The sequence below is a fragment of the Pocillopora verrucosa genome, chromosome 5 (assembly GCF_036669915.1).
Source record: "Pocillopora verrucosa isolate sample1 chromosome 5, ASM3666991v2, whole genome shotgun sequence".
Classification (NCBI taxonomy): Eukaryota; Metazoa; Cnidaria; class Anthozoa; order Scleractinia; family Pocilloporidae; genus Pocillopora; species Pocillopora verrucosa.
Genome location: NC_089316.1, coordinates 23455168 through 23473977, shown reverse-complemented (window position 1 = coordinate 23473977; position 18810 = coordinate 23455168). Strand labels below are relative to the sequence as shown.

Here is an 18810-nt window from a genome sequence, read left to right as displayed (position 1 = left end):
GGAAGTAAAGTTATTATGTATGTATATAGGATTAAAATTTTGCTGGTATCGAGCGTATTGACTCACTCCATTGGTGACGACTGATCCTCCAACTGTGCCACCTTAAAACCATGGGATCCTCCTAATACCCCCCCCCCCCCCCCCACCGCCCCGCCAGACGATTGATAATGACTGATCCCAAAAAGGAGCACTTCACGCGTGCTCCAAAAATTAATTGATTTCATTGATGTCAACAAAGGGCTAAAACGCAGTGGGCCGCGACCATGGCCAAACCCTTCACGTCCGTGGTAAGCTAGATGGCGCTTCCTGCGTAAGTGATAGCTTCTCAGTCGCATTTTCCCCAATTGGCTTTTGCAAGGACATTCTTGGTTGTCCGGTACGCGTAAAACTAACTGAAACTTGTTTATTCGCGGGGTTTTCAGGTTAAACCGCGCAGTGGTGTCTAAAACTGCCCCTTATAAATGTTGCGTTCAGAGGGGACGCTAAAAGCAATTTTTTGTTCGAGAAGCATCGGGGAAAGATGTATATAGCCATGCTCTGACATCAACGATCAAAGCGTGAGGATTATTTTCAAATATATTTATTAAATGAATATTCTACATTGTAATGTTAGCGTAAAATAAGTTTGCAGTCAGTACATGTACAATGTTATTCCAGTTCTGATCATTTTGGCTGCATGTTACTTCAGTGCACAGAGTTGAATAATTCCACTGGTTTAAAAACTTTCGCCAAAGAAAAAGCCATGAAACTTGGAGGATATTTGAACTTTCGATGGCTTTAAAAAGCAAGCTGAATGCTGGTTGATTTCCTGCCATATGGAAATTAATTGAAAAGGTCTAGATTGTTGGGGAAACATTCATCAAAGGGCCTCGTAGGTCCTTTCCATTGAACACGTAAGAGTGTTTTGTCGGCATAACATTTTTTGTCGCCAATACGAGCTTTTTCAACGTTGGAACAAAAAGCAATCTAGGAAAGAGAAGGTAATTTAACTGGAACTTCGTAGTCCTGATCGCAATGTTTACTGTACAAACAAAATCGTGTAAAGTTGCGCTATTTACCTAGAAAACAGCCTTTTATTATTTCAACTTACAGAGGTTTTGGCATGCAAAACGCGAAACAATAAAATTTACGAGGAAGCGATCGCCAAGTATCATCAACGTTTTTTGCTCATAACTTCTTTTGTTGGTGGTGTTGTCACCGAGCCCGTATTTAAAGAGTGCAAGTTTAGTGTCCTCTACTTGCGATCCAAGTCGCTGCTCTTAATGACCAGCGGTTGCATGCATACCAAAGGGCATTTAAGTTAAAGGTTAGACCAATGCCATCATTATTTGAAGTGACCATCAATCTTCTCGACGGTAGCTTCTTAATTCACCACCGATTCTAAAGCCTGCTAAACGCTTTGAAGTCTTTTCTGGGCCGTTAGTTGATGCAAAGTATAAAATATTCCTTTTTGAATGTTACCGACGGTTGGCGCGTAAATGGACATAAAGATCGGGTGACGGGTACAAGGTACGTTGTAATAGTTAGGAGCCTGCCTTGTTTAGTATCTTGGCATCGGGGTTCTGTATCGTGTCTGTGTGGCTAACAAAACAAAACAATTAGTAAGAAATAGCAAAAAAGAATTTTGGTGAGCAAAATTGTTAAGATAAGATGGCATTGGGGAACACTAATCATTTATCGCCTGGGGAGGTGAGGATTTTCGGGAGATCACATGATTTTCAAGGGAAACGAAAGGAGCTATAGAGGTTTGACTGCCAATTTACTGCCAATGAAGGGGGGGAAGGGGGGTAGGCATAAGAATATTACAGAGTCTGATGGGGAATCAGGAAAATTTTCTCATCACCCAACCATCCCCTCCGCAATTTTTTTTCTTAACGACAAAACGACAAAACTTACGTTTGGGAAGCATTTCATCATCTTCGTCATCGTCCAGCATTCTCCTTTGTTTACGAAGCTTTTGTCTGCAGAGTTAAGCATGATATAATCTTATCCTCTCAGCTACTAAATTGCAAGTAGGCACATAGCGAAAAAAACTGTTTCGAGACCTTATTCTCTAAATATAGTATGAGTGCTTCACCACCAAGTGTAATATGTTTTTTTTTAAGAGAACTGAAAGTCTATTTCTTAATGTGAAGTTACTGCCAAGCTTTAAGATCTGAGAACATTATCCAGAGGCTGACGTTTTTTCAGGCCTGAATAGCGGAGGAGCTATTCATTATCTCACCTTTTCGTGCAAATGCACACAGCCCATATTACTCCGCCGATTCCGGCCACGAAAGCTAAGGAAGCAGCTATAATGTACACGATCATCCAATCTGCAAGAGAATACTTTAAAATTATCGAAATATGCGCTTATTTTTCCTAAACTGAAGGGCTTGAATTTTTTTTTAGCAGTAAAGGAAAGCTAGTATAATTATTTTCGTATTCATTTCCTGTGAAATTGACTAAAGGTACAAATTCAATTACAATGCAAATTGAGCTGGGAGCGGAATTTTTTGACAAATTGAAGATGGTGCGAAATTAAAGAAATCTTGATTATGGGTGAGGCAATTGTTATCGGGTATCAGGAATTTGTACATTAATTTTGGACTGACAATTTAGGGCTCACGAGAAAGTGCAAAACAGACGAGATGAACTAACCTTTTTCCTTTTGACCGGACGATCCTCTGTTCATATAAGCCAACTTGACGTTTGCCCCTTCTGATACGGGCTCAGCACTTGTCTGGCATAAGACACCGTCAAGACATTGAACCGCGAAACACTTCCCATTTAATAAATAAGCGATATCACACGAGGGGCGAGCACAGCATCGTCCGATGCACCGGTGGATATCATCTGCCCTACCTAGAGCTGTGAAGTTACTAGCCTTAGTTCCCGGCCGAAGTTTTATATCATTGGATATTCTGCTGTCCAACATGCACGTGGCAGAATTAGAGGCCAGCTCTGTAGTTGCAGAATCTTCTGGTGAAGAAGCAACCGCGGATAAATCTGAGGAAGTAGGTACATTAGTTGTTAATTGCCTTTCCTCGTTCCATGTAACAACGTAAACAAAAATGACAAGGACAACCTTTACGGTAACAAATCAAGCAATCCACTGTGGGCGAGATATGGGCATCTTACCCGCTCCGTTAACCAGCCAACTTTTTACTGAAATATTGGATTTCGTTAAGCGATATAAAGAGGTTATTGAATAGGTGTAATGGCACAGTTAATAAACTCTTTATATTCTTTAGTTTTAGATAGAAATTAGTGTCTTATTAAATCATTCCCGAGGACAGTCCCACTGACTCCCATTGGAAAAGTAAAATCCTCTTGGAGAGGGGAACCGGAGGAAACCATTAATGAAACCATAGAAGAATTTCCTGGGGTAATTGTGTACGTGTTTTCGGCAGATAAATTTGAGTTTTATGTTTCCACTTTTTTACCTATTTCTTCTTTAGGCTCCGCCTTTATCAACATCGCAGAGATCAGAGGTGTCTTCTTAGAGGCCTTTACCGAGACTGGAATACAGAAATCCTTGCTGGAACATGACACAGAATAGCATTTGTTCTCCACCATATAAGCTATATCGCACTTCTTACTGCCGCAACATTTTTCCATACATTTGCCCATAGTGTCCACGTCTTTGACAATTGTGAAGTTGTTTTTGTGAATTCCACCTGGGAGATCTTTGTCATTTGTAATGTTGCTATGTTTGCATTTGAGGTCTTTGGGCTCTAGCGGGATAGCGGGTGCTTTACTGGATTCTAGTAGAAGTAAATTCGAAAAAATAGATTTAGTGAGTTAAGACAGATTTTTGCCCAATTGCAACGAAGGGAGATACTCTGACGGACTGATTAACATACCAGAAGTTGACCTAGCCCAACGACTCGTGAAGCCGAAAGCTGAGAAAATCAACCTACCTTTTTTATCCGAAGTTTTCATTGGTCTCACATAAGAAAGCTGAGGATTGTAATCCGTTGGGGGAGCTTTTGAGTGTTCACATAGTTCTTTACTTTTACATGCTACGGAGTAACATGTCTTGCCGAGCATAAATGCAACGTTGCACTTTCCATCCCTGCAGCATATATCCTGGCATTCATCCATTCCTTGCACGTCACCATGATTGTTAAACTTTCCAGCTTTCTTTCCACCCTTCAAAGTTACATTTTTATGCACCTTCACCTTCTCACAGGCTTTTTTTCCCGAGTCGCTTTTTTCGTTGTCTTTCAACTCGGAAGAATGGGATGTATCCGAAGTTTTGCCAGAGGCGTCTTCAGATACATTCGATGCTCCAACGGGAGTCAATTCGATTTTTCCGTTTACGATGTTCATTTTCATAGCTTGGCCAGCTGCAGCTGACTTGATCTGACTCTTGAGGCTTTGATTTGTCTGCGCAGCCGCAATGTCGGTTTTCTTGGTCTCCTGCTGATTTGTGATTGGTTGAATTTCTGCCGGAGTTTGTGGTACCAATGGTGCTATCTTCTCTGCCGGTGTTGTGAGGGGGACTGGAAGCTGCATACCTGCTTAGGAAAGGCGATAAATTCTCCTTTGAACATTTATAAGCTCCTCTTCAAGATCTTATCTGTTTTTAAATGAGATAACTTTGGCTTTAAACTCCTCAACACGCGCAATCCGATCGGTTCCCTCAAGGTTTTTTATGACACAAAAATGTGCCTTGTTTAATCCAGCCAATTTTGCACTGAATGACCGATTTGCCCCCCAAATTGATACAATTTATTTCTCACCTCAGAGAAGTTATAAGCTATTTTCTCCTATCTCTTTTACGCTCCGTCCTCATCACATAGATGTTAAAGAGTAACACGACTGATAATCATTCCTTTAGAAAAATGAAAGCATATCCTCCACCAAAGTAATTTTTTTGTGCAGGTCCATGAAGTCTTCAGAAGAAAAGTTGGCAAGGATTGCAAATTTCCTGCATACCTGCATTGTTTCCAGGTGAAATCCCTGGTTGTGGCATCATAGGATTCTGTTCGACGGGTGGGTTGGACCCAAATGGAGACGGAGGAAGTGGAGGTGGCGCCAATGGTGATGGCGGCTGCTGTAGGCTGATCAGAGGGTTCTGTCCTTGTATTTGCGTCTGCGGAAACTGAGCCATTTGTGTCGCGTCTGCTGCTGGACCTCTCAGTCCAGGGATCTGGGGTGGCTGTCCTGGCGTGGTCGGCAGTACCAACTGGGTTTGCGTCAAACTTGGGATGGTTTCTTTTGTTTGTGTTTCTGTTACTTTTGGGACTCCTGAAAATTTGTAGACGGCTGATATTAGTGCTTAATAAAATAAAATCAAGTAAACTATTAGTGTGACTAATATACTTTACATAAAAATGTGTTTGTGACTTTGCCAAGAAACTGGACAAAGAACAAGAATGATAAGTGTTTTTAAAGCATAATGAACAACTTCAGCCCAAACCCTGAATTACAAACCGTTTTTTTCAAATAACCGGCCAGATTGGATCTAGTTGAGCCTTTCGTCTTCCTGAAAATCTTATCTCAATTTTTTTGCCTGCCTCAGCCACTGCACGAATGGGTGAATGAAAATTGGAGAGCGGGGTTGTTTCAAAGCAGTTTTGAAAAGCAAATTAGGATGTTTTCGAGTTTTAGGGTTGTTTGAAGTCATCCTCTTTCCCTTTTTTCATATGAAAATTTAAGTTTTATTTCATTCTGAAGCCCGTTTGCTTCAGCAACAAAAGCTCAGTTGCTTTAAACATCCCTCTTTTCGGGAAATAAAAAACAATGGGATCAGTTCCTAGGATGAAAAGAATCTTCAAGAAGTTTCCAAATAATGGTGCTCTTTAACAACAAATCTCCACACTGAGATTTTAGTTCTAGGCGAACTATCCACGACTTTTCGACGCTGAAGTCCCTTGCTCTTTGATGTGTTGGTGAAAAGCCTTGTTTTATACTTACAGACAAAAATCGTTTTCACCTGTTTGCAAATGATAAGCATGTGAATAATCTTACCTAGCAGTGCATTTGTCTTAAAATCCCTTACATATGATATTTTAGGGTTGTATCTCGATGGATTAGCTCCCTGAGTCTTACACGCATCAGCGCTTTTGCATGCTACCGAAAAGCAATTTGAAGACAGCATGAAGGCCAAATGACAGTGTGGCATCTCACAACAGATTCGTCGACATTTTTCCATATCTTTAACTTTTCCTTGATCGCGGAAGTACCCAGATTTTATTCCACCGACAAGAGTTACGCTGTCTAAAACTTTTCCAGCTGGGCAAACCAGCTGAGGTTTTAATATCTTGTTTTTAGGTGAGTCTGGAAATTAAATAGAGAAAATAGCAAGCTCTGAATAAATGCAGTATTAGATGTTTTTCACCTGTTTTTAAGGTATATCATAATTTTATTTATATGCAAGTAAATGCAGTTTTATTGCTACGTAAAAAATAATATCTTCTCTATTGAAAACGCTACGGTTTTCTTTTCAAAATGGTGCTCTTAGTGTTGTTCCTCATAGATATATATATATATACATATTTTCTAGTTTGAGCACTCTGGCATGGCTTAGATGATACCACATATGTGAGATCACTTGGGGTGGCTATATGGCCTTACCTCCATCCTAGCATCAGCACTGCACTGATGAGGCCCAGAAGGCCGAAACAGTACTGTCTGCAGTTATATATACATATATATATTAGTCCTCACGCTCTTGTCAACAAGGGTAAACCGAATCTTTTGCGATCACACTACCTCAATTCCACCGACAAGATTTGAAGGAATATTAAAGCGGTTACTCATACGTAATCACTAAGAAGGTAAGTCTTTTAAAGCTCTACTCTACGTAATTCTAACTATATTAACTTACCATTTTTCATCTCATTTCTATTCCAAACATACGCAATTTGTGGATTGAAGATGGAAGGCTGCGCAGGAATTGTACTGCACAAGTCTTTGTTATAACATTTGACCGAGAAGCAATTTTGGCCCAGCATAAAGGCCAGATTACACGTGGGATGTTGGCAGCAAGTCTCGTAACATTCCTTTATGCTTCCAACCTTGCCTGTGTCTGTGAAATCTCCAGCTTTGAGTCCTCCTTTTAATGTCACCTTGGTCAGCGGCTTCACCGCGGGACATGTGAATTTGGTTTCGGCTGAGTCGCCAAGAAAAACTATGCATAAGAAAAATATTCGATCAGTGCAGTTCAATATAACACGGGCATTTCAAAAAGCATAAATGGCTATCTCTAGCAAAAACGCAAAAGCAAAAAAACAAAACGAACAAATTGAGTATAAAAGTGGCAAGTTGCCCTAATCGCCTAATCATATATATTACCAAAGCTAACGAGTCTACAAATTGAAAAGAATGATTGAGATCAATTTTTTATCCTCTTTTATATATGATGCACAACCTTAGAAGCTCTATCTACCCTCATATCCAGGTATCTGCGAAATGAATTGAGGAGTTAGTAGTGTCTCCTGAGAGATGGGGCTAGGTAACGTTGCCAGACTGAAGACGAGGGATTTCAGTGTAAAAGTGCATGTTACGGGACCAAACAAGCAAAACGAAAGACACTCTTCGTCTTATCACGAGCGTAGGACTAAGGAAAATCAGAGTCACCATAACAAATCGGGTCCCAAACCTTTAAAGTCCTCGTTCTGATGCTTTTCCACTGAGCTGTAGGGAATTCAACAGCTACTAAGTACCAACAACCCAATAACTCACCATAGAGAAACAAGTTCGAATCCCGTCGAGTTTTCTAAAGAATTAATGAAGTTTTTTCGCTTTTTTGTGAATTTCTCCGCCTGCAGCTCTCCAAGGATTATTTTCTTAACTCTGTGTCGTTCGCAGATCAAAATGCTATTCATTTCATTTAACTTTGACAAAGCTCTTTGTCGCTCTGAGTTTTGATTCCTCATTGAGACACTTTTTTTGCTTCTATACTAGTGTTGAGGCGAAAAAAAAATCTTTCTTTAATTCAGCTTCGAGCCTCAAAAATAACCATCCATCTTGTTCTATTTGCACTCAAATAGCGTTCAATTTGTAGTGTTGTCGAAGATTTAACATACCTGAATGTTTCACGCCCTCCTTGTTCCATCTTTCAATGTAAGTCACAGATGGATGATACGGAGAAGGCTTTGCTTTTTGTATCTGACAGTTTTTGCCTTCTGAACATCCAACAAGATAACATCTACTTGAAAGCATAAACGCTAAATCACAAGCCGCGAACTCGCAGCATTTACCAGAACATTCCTCCATGCTTTTCACAGAGCCAACATCTTTATATGTACCGGCATTAATGCCTCCTTTTAAAGTCACTTCTTTGAAAATTTTTCCTGGCTGGCATTGCCCAGCCATAGATGGGTTAACAATGCTCGATGATGTTTGTCCCTGTGCGATGAGACCTTTTGGCGTGTTAGCAGATAGGCCTCCCTGATTTGAGCCCAAGAAACCATTTGGATGTGGTTTAACATTCGATGTGAAGTTAGGAGTAATAAAAGCTAATGATGTGTTATCTGAAACGAATAAAAGAGAAATTCTGTCAGGATATTATTCATGAAATTATCATAATTTTTTTTTTCGAAAATTTATGAATAGAGCCAATGAGTTTTTTAAAAGTTAGCGTAAATGTAATTGGTATTTGTTCATCATAATGATCAATGCTTAAAGTTGCAATAAAATAGCATCGTAAAAATGCTCTCAATGGGATTAACTCGGTCAGCTGTAATACAGCCTCAAAAAAATTAAAGATCGTCAAAATTACAACAGTGAGTAATAAAAAAAGATAAGGGTAATTTTTTTTCTTTTATCTGCAAGGGAAAAATTAACCGTTAGGCGTAAATTGGCCAAAATTTTAAACGTTAGCCGTCAAAGCCATCACCCCATTGAGACCCCCAGAAAAAAAATCGACTGAATATAGAGGAATATTGCATAAACATCGAATAAGCGGAAAATTTTGAGGACAAGAACTGAATTGAGAAGTTCAAATTATTTTGAAAACGAATGAAACCACAATATTCAAGTTATAGCAAAAATGAACTCCGTTGGTTTAAGCTGGTTCTTCCTGTGAAATAGTTTCTCGGTGGTTGCACTATATATTCATGGCTTAATAATTGTCAGCTTGATTCACATCCACTGCTCTGTGACAAATGAATACTCATGGACACATTAATAAGATCAGTTACATTGGACTTTTAAGACTGTTTTTCCCTTGCTCTCGACTTGAAATCGCCATGAAGTCTTATTTATCAGTCGGTAAGAGCATGGGTTGGAGTTAAAATGACAGAGCTACGTAATTAAATATGAGGCTGTGAAAGTTACTTTAATTTACGACATAATATTTTTAATCTCAGTCTTTCAGCTGTGTGTGCATGAAGGATTAAATGATTGACATATATCAAATGATTTAAGAAAAAACATTATTCTTAAGTCACTGACAGTTTCATGAAAGCGTTCAGCAGTTTTTCATTCGCAGGAGCAAATTCATACCTTATTTTACTATTATATATGTATTGGTTATATTTTCCTATTCTAATCTACTGGAGGAACTTTCCATAATAGCTGTTTTCTTTATGCTATCGCCAATTGCTATTCAAGAGATTTTAATTCACCCACTTATTTTGAGGTAAATCTTGCCCTCTACAATAGACAACAAACCAGACAGAAATTGACATAGCAGAATTTGTTTTATAAGAAGAAACGGTACGCAGAAATTCCCGCTGTCCCTTTTGCTTACAACCTGTTTTCACCATTCTTTCTTTCCGGGTGGCTAGCTACCTTTCAGGCTTTCAATTCTGAAGCCGATCAAAGATTAATGAGTGTAATCGCCGGAAAAATCATCGCTCGCTTCACTGAAATTTACCCCAAGCGCAAAATCAGTCCTCAAATACAACATTACGCTGCAGACCCCGTGAAAAATTTGAGATTGAATAAAGTTGTCTGGAGAAGAAAGCTTTCAAAAGCGAGATTTCTTGCACAAATGCACCAATTCAACGCCACGTCAATTTCAAACAATCCATTGCTTTCATTAACGCCGCACGTATCGATCTAAATGTAGAATAACGGACTGTATTTTACGGAATGAGGCTAACAGCGACTATAACCAAGTTCGTTCAAAGATTCCGACAACAGCTTATTTACCTCCGCCATTTCAACTGGCGGAGCACTAACCTTTCTTATGGCCTGTTCGCACGTGTGCTATGAGCACCTTAATATCAGATGTATCAGTAGCTGTGGCCTTGCACTCGTCATCACTCACGCATTCGACTCCATAGCACTTAGCAGCCGAGAGGAAGGCAACATCACAAGTCGCAGTTTTGCAACACAGTTCAATACAAGACTCCATGCTGGTAACTTTACCAAGCTTTCGAAAAGTTCCTGCTCCTATGCCTCCTTTTAGCGTGACATTCTCCTCGATTTTGGTGTTCTTACAGTTTTGTAGGTAGTTTGACGAGCTCTTTACTAGATTCATACACGAATAAATGTTAGTGGAACAGCACTTCACGCGCACACAACTGGAAAACTTAGCAAAGCGATGTGCTACAAGTTAACTTACCTCCGCAGAGAGCACACAACCAAATGAACAGTAAGCCACTGTTCATCTTTCTTCCGAGCATCACAGCCCCGAATCTCATTCACATGGCAACATCATTGAAATTTCTCTCTTTAAAAAAAATAGCTTAGAAAAAATAGCGTCATAAAATAAAATACCTATTAATTTAACCGGGTTGTTTTTCAAGTTTTTGCCATATTAGAGTTGTATACTTTTGTTATCAAGGAAAGAACTCGATCCCGCCGAACAATAGAACACAATTACATCATCAAGATCTCAAATTTTGTCCAATCATGCTCCGTGTTTTGCTCACGTGATCTAGAAGTGTAAAATCCGCCGGGATATTCTTTATGTACAAGAATATCGTCATACAAGAGGAATTTCTATGGACGAGTGTTAGGAGGAAGTGACTGGTACCCCAAAATACCTGTATTTGTATGACATAGTAGAAATAAAAACATATCTTGATAGTCCATACACCTTGTAATTTTTTTTTCGCTTTAAATTTGTTAAACAAAGATTCATTTTTTATTAACTTGTCCGATGCGGCCTCCGCGGAAATCTTATCGACATACCGCCGACGAAGGGTTGTAACAGACACAGTATACGCTAGGTTTATATCTCCAATTGGATTTTGTGTTACAGTAAGAAAGCGTATTATGAAGGTTATCTTGCGTGACAGACAGACAGGAGAAAAAAAATGGCATCCAGAGTCACCCTACTTTAATTAGGCTAAGTCAACTTTGCCTCAAGTTATCTTTTCGTTTTTTTTTTTATTATTATTATTACATTTGGTCTTATTTTGGTTTTCTTCGCAAATTACTTGAACTACCGAGACATAGCTGCGTTCAACCTGATGTTTGAAGCTTGGTGCACCCCAACCGATAGGCGAAGCGTTTTGTTAATGGCCTAATATTGTCGTAGGTTTTATTTCACAGATATTTATTTCAAAGGATCAAAAAACGTACGTTACCCTCGTCACTTAGTTTTATAATTCGTCCCTTAGTTTCATAATGGCATGCAACGTTTTCCTCGTTAAATAATATAGATTATCACGAGTTTCAAGTGGTAAAAAAGTCAGTGCATTTTTTTGTATGTTGATAGACGTAAGTTGAGAAACTGTCTTTATTTTCACCGTCTTAGAACGTGTTGTATATTTTTTTAAACTGTGCAAACAGTACTTGCAAATTCAAAACAACAAATCAACCGGAAACAATAACTGTAGAGCCATTGCTCTCCGTCAATTATATTACTGTGTTTCTCCTTTGCAGATATTAGGTACAACTTCTTCTTCAATTCGAAAGGTGATCTTCATTCTTGAACATTTTAAATAGGTTCAGTGAAGATAGATTCTCTATTCGTATTACTGTCAAGAGAAAACCACTGCTTGTGATTTAACAAGAAGACATTTAGCGAAAGTTAAGGACCGTAACGCTCATTTCTGAACCATGAAGTAATATAAATGAATTTCCCTTTAAATTCATCGAACCGAATGGGCACCTATATCGCTTGACTAGCCAAGTGACTCGTGTGGTAGATTTCTACTACGGATGGTTGCCTCGGACGAGTTTTTCTGAGAGCAGCGAATGAATGTCATACATTACCTGAATTGAGTTAAGTTGAGCTAAGACAAATGTGCCCTTGGTTATATATCATAATTGACAGAATCGAACCAGCCAAAAGGCAGGCTTCAGTTACTCAATTGCTCTAAAATTGACCAATGACAGTAGACATGTTCTATCAAGAGTGTTCGTGCTCGTTTAGGGGATCATTTTGAAACTAATTTTTTGTAAAAATTTGTGGGAATAGGTGAATTAAGGGCATAGGATTATCTTAAAAAATCATAAATCAGATTATCATAAAAAATCATAAAGTTCTACGTTATTATTTGTAGATCTGGACACAGAAGCAATTGCTCGTCACATGGTGTGATGTCAATTGTAGGGAAAGCTGTTTTGACAACCTGAGCGGAAGCATCGTTAATATAAACCTTGGAGCCTTGAACTCGCTCTCAATGTCACCTCCTCTTAATTTTGTCATTGCATACAACAAGATTCCTGTTTCAAAATTATGATTCGACAGAAAAAAAGTTTCGTTTCGCAAGAGGACATTACGCCTGTATCAGCTTCTAAATAAGTGTCCAAGCGTAGAGAAGAATAAGAAACAAATTAGAATATCTAAAAATCCATTCTTGTTTATTAACATTCTTATCTTCAATTATAAAACTATGCTTTTTTTGTAATTTAATCTAATTACCGTACTTTAATATTATAGATATCTTAAGTGACCAATTATGTACAGTGGGTTTTAATTTGTGAAATTCCAAATTTGTACATATTTACCCAGTTTAGATCAAGTCTTTAAAAGGTAGTTAGGCTAGTAACACGTTGTAACAGAGACTTTAAAAAAAGACGAAGAGAAAAATTTACTTTAGTTAGCATTAAAGCAAAATTTATGGTGAACGGAGCAAACACAGTGATATTCCATGGATCTTTATTTTGTGTCAAGTGCTGTATTTTTCGATCATGTGAGCGTTCAGGTAGATCCTTAACTCTTTTTCTCTCACAAACTGAAAAGCAATTCACTCCCTCAAGGAATGTAGTTGAAAACAACCTTTGGGCCAAAAGGCCCTGAAATAAGGCCTCGTCAGCAAACACGCATCCCCAAGTATTCAGAGTCTGAGCCACTACTTCTTGACGTAAAAAAAAAAAACTAAACTCCTATACGAAGCATTGTTGATTCCATTATAACTACCGTTTTACTATTGTAACTATGATTAAAGAACGCCTTTGAGGCTCAGAATGTTCCTGAGTTGGGCCAGTCCTTGAAGTTCATCTTCTCTATCCTCATCTTCATCGCCGCTTTCTTCATCCCCGCTATCCCCGCTGTCTCCACTGTCTCCGCTGTCTCCGCTGTCTCCGCTGTCTCCGCTGACCCCACTGTCTTCTTCCTCTCCGCTCGCTCCACTATCCTCAGCTCCGCTATCCTCAGCTCCGCTATCTTCAGCTCCGCTATCCTCATTCCCACTACCTTCGGCTTCATTGTCTTCAGCTCCGCTCTCACCGCTGGACTCGTCTCCACTTTCCTCATCCTGCTCTACATTTTCTCCCGACCCGCTTTGGTCACCACTATCATCATTACTCTCACTGTCCCCACTACCACTTTGATACTCTTCGACTTCCTCAATGCCTCCACTCCCAGAGACCTCTGCTTCAGCCTCTTTACTTGGGATACTCGGCAAACTGCTGCGTAGGCTGGCATCCACGTCGATACTGCCTTTGACGTTATTTTCATCAGCTTCAAGATATTCTTCTTCGACATCTTGCACTACGTTAGGGTGGAATCTTTCAATTTGCGGCATCACCGACTTTGGTTTAGGTGCTGCAGGATTTTTTGTTGTAAAAACAATGATAAGATAGGTATTTTGATAAATAAATGTATGTCTCTATTTTGTGCCAACGTAATTAGTTTCCTCTTGAAAGAAAAAAGAGACAAGATAGCAGGTAGCAAGTTATACTCTCAGTTGCATGGTTTTCTGTATTTAAACTCATTTAACCCCAAAGAGCAGATTTGAATGGAATATCGAAAGAGATGCGAAACTGCTTAGGTTTCGTTTCACCTCGCTCTGTGATTGGTTTAGTGTACTCGCACTACTTCCCTAACCAAATGGACATGAAATTAAATCAATTCTGACTTTTCACACATGTCTTCCCGCTTCAAACAGTTTGCCGTTCTTCACCTTGAATACTTATTGATTAATGGAGATGTTAACTTTTGTTCTGATTGGCCCTTTGATCTCACCGTTTCGACAATTAATTCAAAGGATAACAAAAACGGCTTTACTGTAATGTATACATTACCAAAGCTTATTTCTCCTCTCTTGACATAAGCCACTGTGGGGTTGGTGTGGTGCGTCTCTACCGGAGCTGGTTTAGGCTGGCAGTACTGCTTATTAGTACAAAAGACCGTGTAGCACTTATCCGCCATCATCATAGCCACATGGCATTGGTCCTGTTCACAGCATCGCTTTATGCACGAGTTAATGTCTGTGACACCTTTGTGATGCGTCAATTTTCCAGATACCATGCCGGCCTGGAGAATTGTCTTGTTCCTTATCTCGCCATCCAGGCGACACTCTTCTTCTCGGTTTGTTTCGGTTCGTATAACGGGAGTTCCGTCTTTAAAGTAAGAACAGGATAAGTATAATTTTTTTTTTTTTTTGCTGTGAAACATTCAGGTTATCCTTGGTTTAAGACAACACTGAACTACGGCGACACAGCGCACCTCATTTCGGCCGATGAACTCTTACAATGATGTCAGAACCAAACATATCTTTAAAATATTGGACTTACAGAAACAACGTCATTCTGAATTCTGACTCATAAATCAAAAATTTAATTTTACAAGGACTGCGCTGGGTTTAAATTTTGGAAGTGGATTGAAATAGAAAGTTCTGAACTACGCCGAGGAGTCAATCCACTCTTTCCAAACATCATGAACTGCATGTTCTTTAATCATTTTTTTTTCAGCTGGAAATCTTGAATACATGAAACAGTTTTAACACCCAATAACGCCAAAGTGTTTCATTAGTAGCATGGGTTATGTTGTAGAATCGTCCTAGCTGCCGGCCAACGGTAGAAAGCAAGGAAGAGCTGAGACAACTTCAATAGAGTAAGAATACTTGCCGTAGAGATACCAGTTTGGTTTTTAGCCAGGAACTGTTTTGCGAAGCTTCACGTTTAAAGCGGGAGATTTTGGCGATAACTGACGTTTTTAACAAATGATTTCAGCCCACTTCCTTTCCTCATGGTAATATGCAATCTTAAGTTGTTTATAAGCCCTTACCGTCTCTTAATTTTACACCAAACTTTCGTGTAACGATGTATTGCGTGGATCTGTCCAAATTAGTATCATTGCGCCAAGCGTCTTCGTCGGGAATCGTGCGACAGCTTCTCTCGCTGTAGCACTTTACAAGGAAACATGTACGACCAAACATATAGGCCAAGTCACAGGAAGGATCCTCGCAGCACAAGCGGGTGCATATTTGGGGGTTTGCAACGCGCCCCACGTCGGTGAAGAGCCCTGCGTTTGGGCCATCGAGGAGTCGGGACTTCGTGTAGCGTCTGCTTTGAACGCATTGTAAGTGATGTGGAGACTGGCCAGATGGAATTTTCACTGAGTAAACCAGATAAGGAGGAAGAAGTCATAAAAAGCTGCATTTTATCAGATTTTAAAAAAAAATATATGCTGACTGCTTTTTTTACTCCTTTCACTTACCAACTTTCTTGCCTTTTTGATACAACCATGGCGCTACGAAAGCCATTTTCTGCTTGAATGAATGATCTATAGCGGCAGCAGGAATTGCCTGACATCTCTCCTCTGAGTAGCATTTCACCAAATAACAGCGGTCACTTAACATAAAGGCCAGGTCGCATGGCTGCACCTTAGACTCGCAGCAATATCTTCGAGCAAATAAGACTAAAATTAATTCATGACTACAGTCTTTTCCTTAAACGCAATTTTCATTCAGAGCGGTACCGATGTTCAACTTCGAGTATAGGGTAATGGCTTTAATAATATGCATAAAAAATACCACGCGTCGGAGTGGCTGAAAACGAGTGCAATTTTTATGTAACACGAGTGCAAATAACAAATAGTGCGCTATCAATTTTTTTTCCGTCTTGACCTTCCCTGATGCGTTTTTCATGTAAACTTTTAATAAGTAACAACATGATATCTTGTGCAATTTGGTGCAAATAAGCACTAGTGAGTTTTTTCGAAGACTACAAATTGTCATCGCTCTACGGGCTCATGCAATTGTTTTGTCTTTGAAAATTTTTCTCGTGCTTATTGACACCAAATCAAGTTGCACTCAAAATAGTATCTATTTTTAATTGAATTTACCTGATACAAGTCTTTATACTCTTAACTTTTCCAATGTCTGTGAATTTTCCAGCTTTCAATCCACCCATTAGCTTTACGTTGTACATGATCTCGTTGTGCGGACATTTCGCTTCAGGGTCATAACTCTTAAGATTGTCGCTTACCGGTGCTTCGGCTACAGAAGATAAGAAAACTGAGAAAAGGACTCGCTGCTATTAGAAAGAGAAGATCAAGACCTGAAATCAATAATGTAGTCTCTTTGGTCTATGGAGGTTTCGCCCCATAGCAAGTCCACTTCGATCCTACCCGTTCCCTCGCACCATGACGAGTTCGCCCCATTAGAAATAAGTTCGCCACCGCCTTCACTAGTTCGCACCGAGAAATTCAAAACGATTTCAAACTACTCATAATAAAGTTATGACCCATTTTTCTAAAGGGAGTTTCATTGGCCCAGTGGTAGAACATTCGGAATCCAAGTGCCTTGGATCCGATTCCTCATGAGAACTAAAAACTTTTTCTTTAGCCCATGCTCGTGATATAGCGAAAAACAATCTTCTTTCTGTAGTTTATTTCCATGCTCAAAACTTACTCAGTTGTCTTGTTCCTTTAGTAGTCATGTGTGCAACTTGCATGTCAATATCTTCATCATCCGCTGGAATCGTCTCACAAGTTGTGTCATTCACACAATGCACATTGAAACATTTTGATCCGTGCATCATGGCCACGTCACATTTCTTTGTATTGCAGCACAAATGCATACATTCCTGCATATTCTTTACCGGTCCACGGTCCTTGAAAATCCCGGCAAACTGACCGCCTCTAAGAGTAACATTGTACTCAATGTCTTCTTGTCCACAGTTGTATTCTTCAAGTATCGTGTGTCCTAATGCGGCTAAAAATGTTTGAACATTTTTTTTTGGTAATTGCAGAAGAGAGTCTTGTCAAAAGTTTTGAGGAAAGGAGGGAGTAAGGATACTGAAGCCTAATGGCTTTCCTCGAGCACATGGATCGAGGATTTTTGGGTTGTTGCCGGATCACTATTTTCTCTTCTCAGGTAAGACACTTCAGTCTCACACTGCTTCTCTCCAACCCGTTCCCTATTGTTCAAAGGTGTATAACGCTACCCAGTGGATAAATCTCTATCCAGTGAATAGCGCGTTATCTTTTGTCAACACGTACTATATTCTCAGGATAGCGATCTCTTCGTTTGATAATGTTATCCGCATTTTGAAAACTGGTCCCATTTGTATACATGACTACCATTTATTTTTATGTGTCTAAGGAATTCTCCTGCTCAATTGATTTATCTAAAAGCGCACTACAACGATAAAAACATCGTTTCAAACTTTCAATTTGCCGTGAACAAATGCGATCATAACATAATGACAGAGATTTCAATTTCTTTGGTAAAATGAAAACTTCTGAAGCCACAAAGACTCGCTTTGCAAACTTTTATCTGGTTAATTTTTTGACTAAAACGAGCCGACGGAGTCATGATCTCGCAGTTAACTTTCACACAATACTGTTCTCACTGTCAAGCTTCGCTGAGCAAGTGACAATCTGGTGAAACTGGTGGTAAGATTAAAAACCGTGTATTGTGAAGCCTTTCAGTGGATTTTTAACATTGTTCGCAAAAAGACCTATTATTATTTGAGCCATGATAAAGTGCTCGATAGCGTCTTCTAAGACGCACTTCGTTTATTTTGTAAACGATGAATTCATGATTCCTAAGAAGCGACTCAATCAAAAGATAAATTTTTGCTTACCTGTTGCAAGAGTTACCAAGATGGCCGAGATTATTAACAATATATCTTTTCTAGTTTTTCGACCACAGAAAAGATTTAACATGACTACCGAATTATATAAAAAACGCGGAGTAAAAACTCTTTGAAATCTGATCGCATACGGACCAAGAAAGACCAAATAGCGAAGAATTGTTTTGGCAAAAACAGCCACTGACAGCCAGAGCGAATGTTGACTGATGACCTAACAGGTAAAGTATGCAACCTGTCAATTTTAATCCAGCGAGCCAATCAGATGGCGGGCTTTGTCGGTCACGATCATAACCTCACTTTTAATACAACACAGAGTCGGTGGAATACTTAACTCCTGCCAGTATCTTTGTTCCGTTTTATTAATAGCTTTGTTTTTTTTTATTTTTTGCGAAAATCCATGTTACTGCTGGTAACAGCTCTTTTCAGTCACATGGCGACAGGTACTGGATAATTAAAAGACTGGTATGTAAAGAAACACTATAAGACAGGGCAATATTTACGATATAACTATAATCTATGATATATACCCGGTATTTCGCCATGTGCTATTTAGCTTTAGTTACCTGGTGATATTTTTCTTTTTTTTTCTTGTTACACAAACATTTTAAAGCGTATGTTTTTTTTAGTTTCCTTTTTGTTTGTTTTTTTTAC

At 39.2% G+C, this 18810-nt stretch overlaps 2 protein-coding genes across 5 annotated transcripts; both read right to left on the bottom strand.

Annotated features, from left to right (window-relative positions):
* Nucleotides 1–622: 622 nt before the first annotated feature.
* On the bottom strand, nt 623–10699 carry LOC131780626 (uncharacterized). 3 transcript variants are annotated; one of them, XM_059097234.2, is made up of 12 exons: nt 10505–10699; nt 10120–10410; nt 8019–8465; nt 6818–7120; nt 5959–6267; nt 4924–5235; nt 3903–4505; nt 3426–3746; nt 2641–2988; nt 2225–2315; nt 1897–1961; nt 623–1581 (listed from the first exon to the last, which is right to left on the bottom strand). In XM_059097234.2, exons 1-12 carry the CDS (start codon nt 10581–10583, stop codon nt 1541–1543), a joined length of 3210 nt encoding a protein of 1069 aa, XP_058953217.2. In that variant the 5' UTR covers nt 10584–10699; the 3' UTR covers nt 623–1540. The 3 variants fall into 3 exon arrangements, with proteins under 3 accessions (XP_058953217.2, XP_058953218.2, XP_058953219.2); XM_059097235.2 differs by having other exon boundaries at nt 3903–4502; XM_059097236.2 differs by lacking the exon at nt 10120–10410.
* A 2038-nt stretch (nt 10700–12737) lies between these two features.
* On the bottom strand, nt 12738–18330 carry LOC131780629 (uncharacterized). Of its 2 annotated transcripts, none has more exons than XM_059097239.2 (7): nt 18151–18330; nt 16974–17276; nt 16406–16559; nt 15779–15963; nt 15347–15676; nt 14362–14679; nt 12738–13882 (listed from the first exon to the last, which is right to left on the bottom strand). In XM_059097239.2, the coding sequence occupies exons 1-7, from the start codon at nt 18230–18232 to the stop codon at nt 13278–13280; spliced, it is 1977 nt and encodes a 658-aa protein (XP_058953222.2). In that variant the 5' UTR covers nt 18233–18330; the 3' UTR covers nt 12738–13277. The 2 variants fall into 2 exon arrangements, with proteins under 2 accessions (XP_058953222.2, XP_058953223.2); XM_059097240.2 differs by having other exon boundaries at nt 16974–17267.
* Nucleotides 18331–18810: the final 480 nt, after the last annotated feature.

What these genes read in the sequence shown, in the direction of transcription:
- LOC131780629 (XM_059097239.2), bottom strand. Translation starts at nt 18,232, where the DNA reads ATGTTAAATCTTTTCTGTGGTCGAAAAACTAGAAAAGATATATTGTTA. An exon ending in CTTGGTAACTCTTGCAACAG is followed by an intron (nt 17,277 to 18,150) that starts GTAAGCAAAAAT and finishes AAACATTTTTAG; the next exon opens with CCGCATTAGGACACACGATA. An exon ending in TGGTGTAAAATTAAGAGACG is followed by an intron (nt 14,680 to 15,346) that starts GTAAGGGCTTAT and finishes CTTACTTTAAAG; the next exon opens with ACGGAACTCCCGTTATACGA.
- LOC131780626 (XM_059097234.2), bottom strand. Translation starts at nt 10,583, where the DNA reads ATGAGATTCGGGGCTGTGATGCTCGGAAGAAAGATGAACAGTGGCTTA. An exon ending in GCGAACAGGCCATAAGAAAG is followed by an intron (nt 8,466 to 10,119) that starts GTTAGTGCTCCG and finishes TATTCGTTTCAG; the next exon opens with ATAACACATCATTAGCTTTT. An exon ending in GTCCGGTCAAAAGGAAAAAG is followed by an intron (nt 2,316 to 2,640) that starts GTTAGTTCATCT and finishes ATTCTCTTGCAG; the next exon opens with ATTGGATGATCGTGTACATT.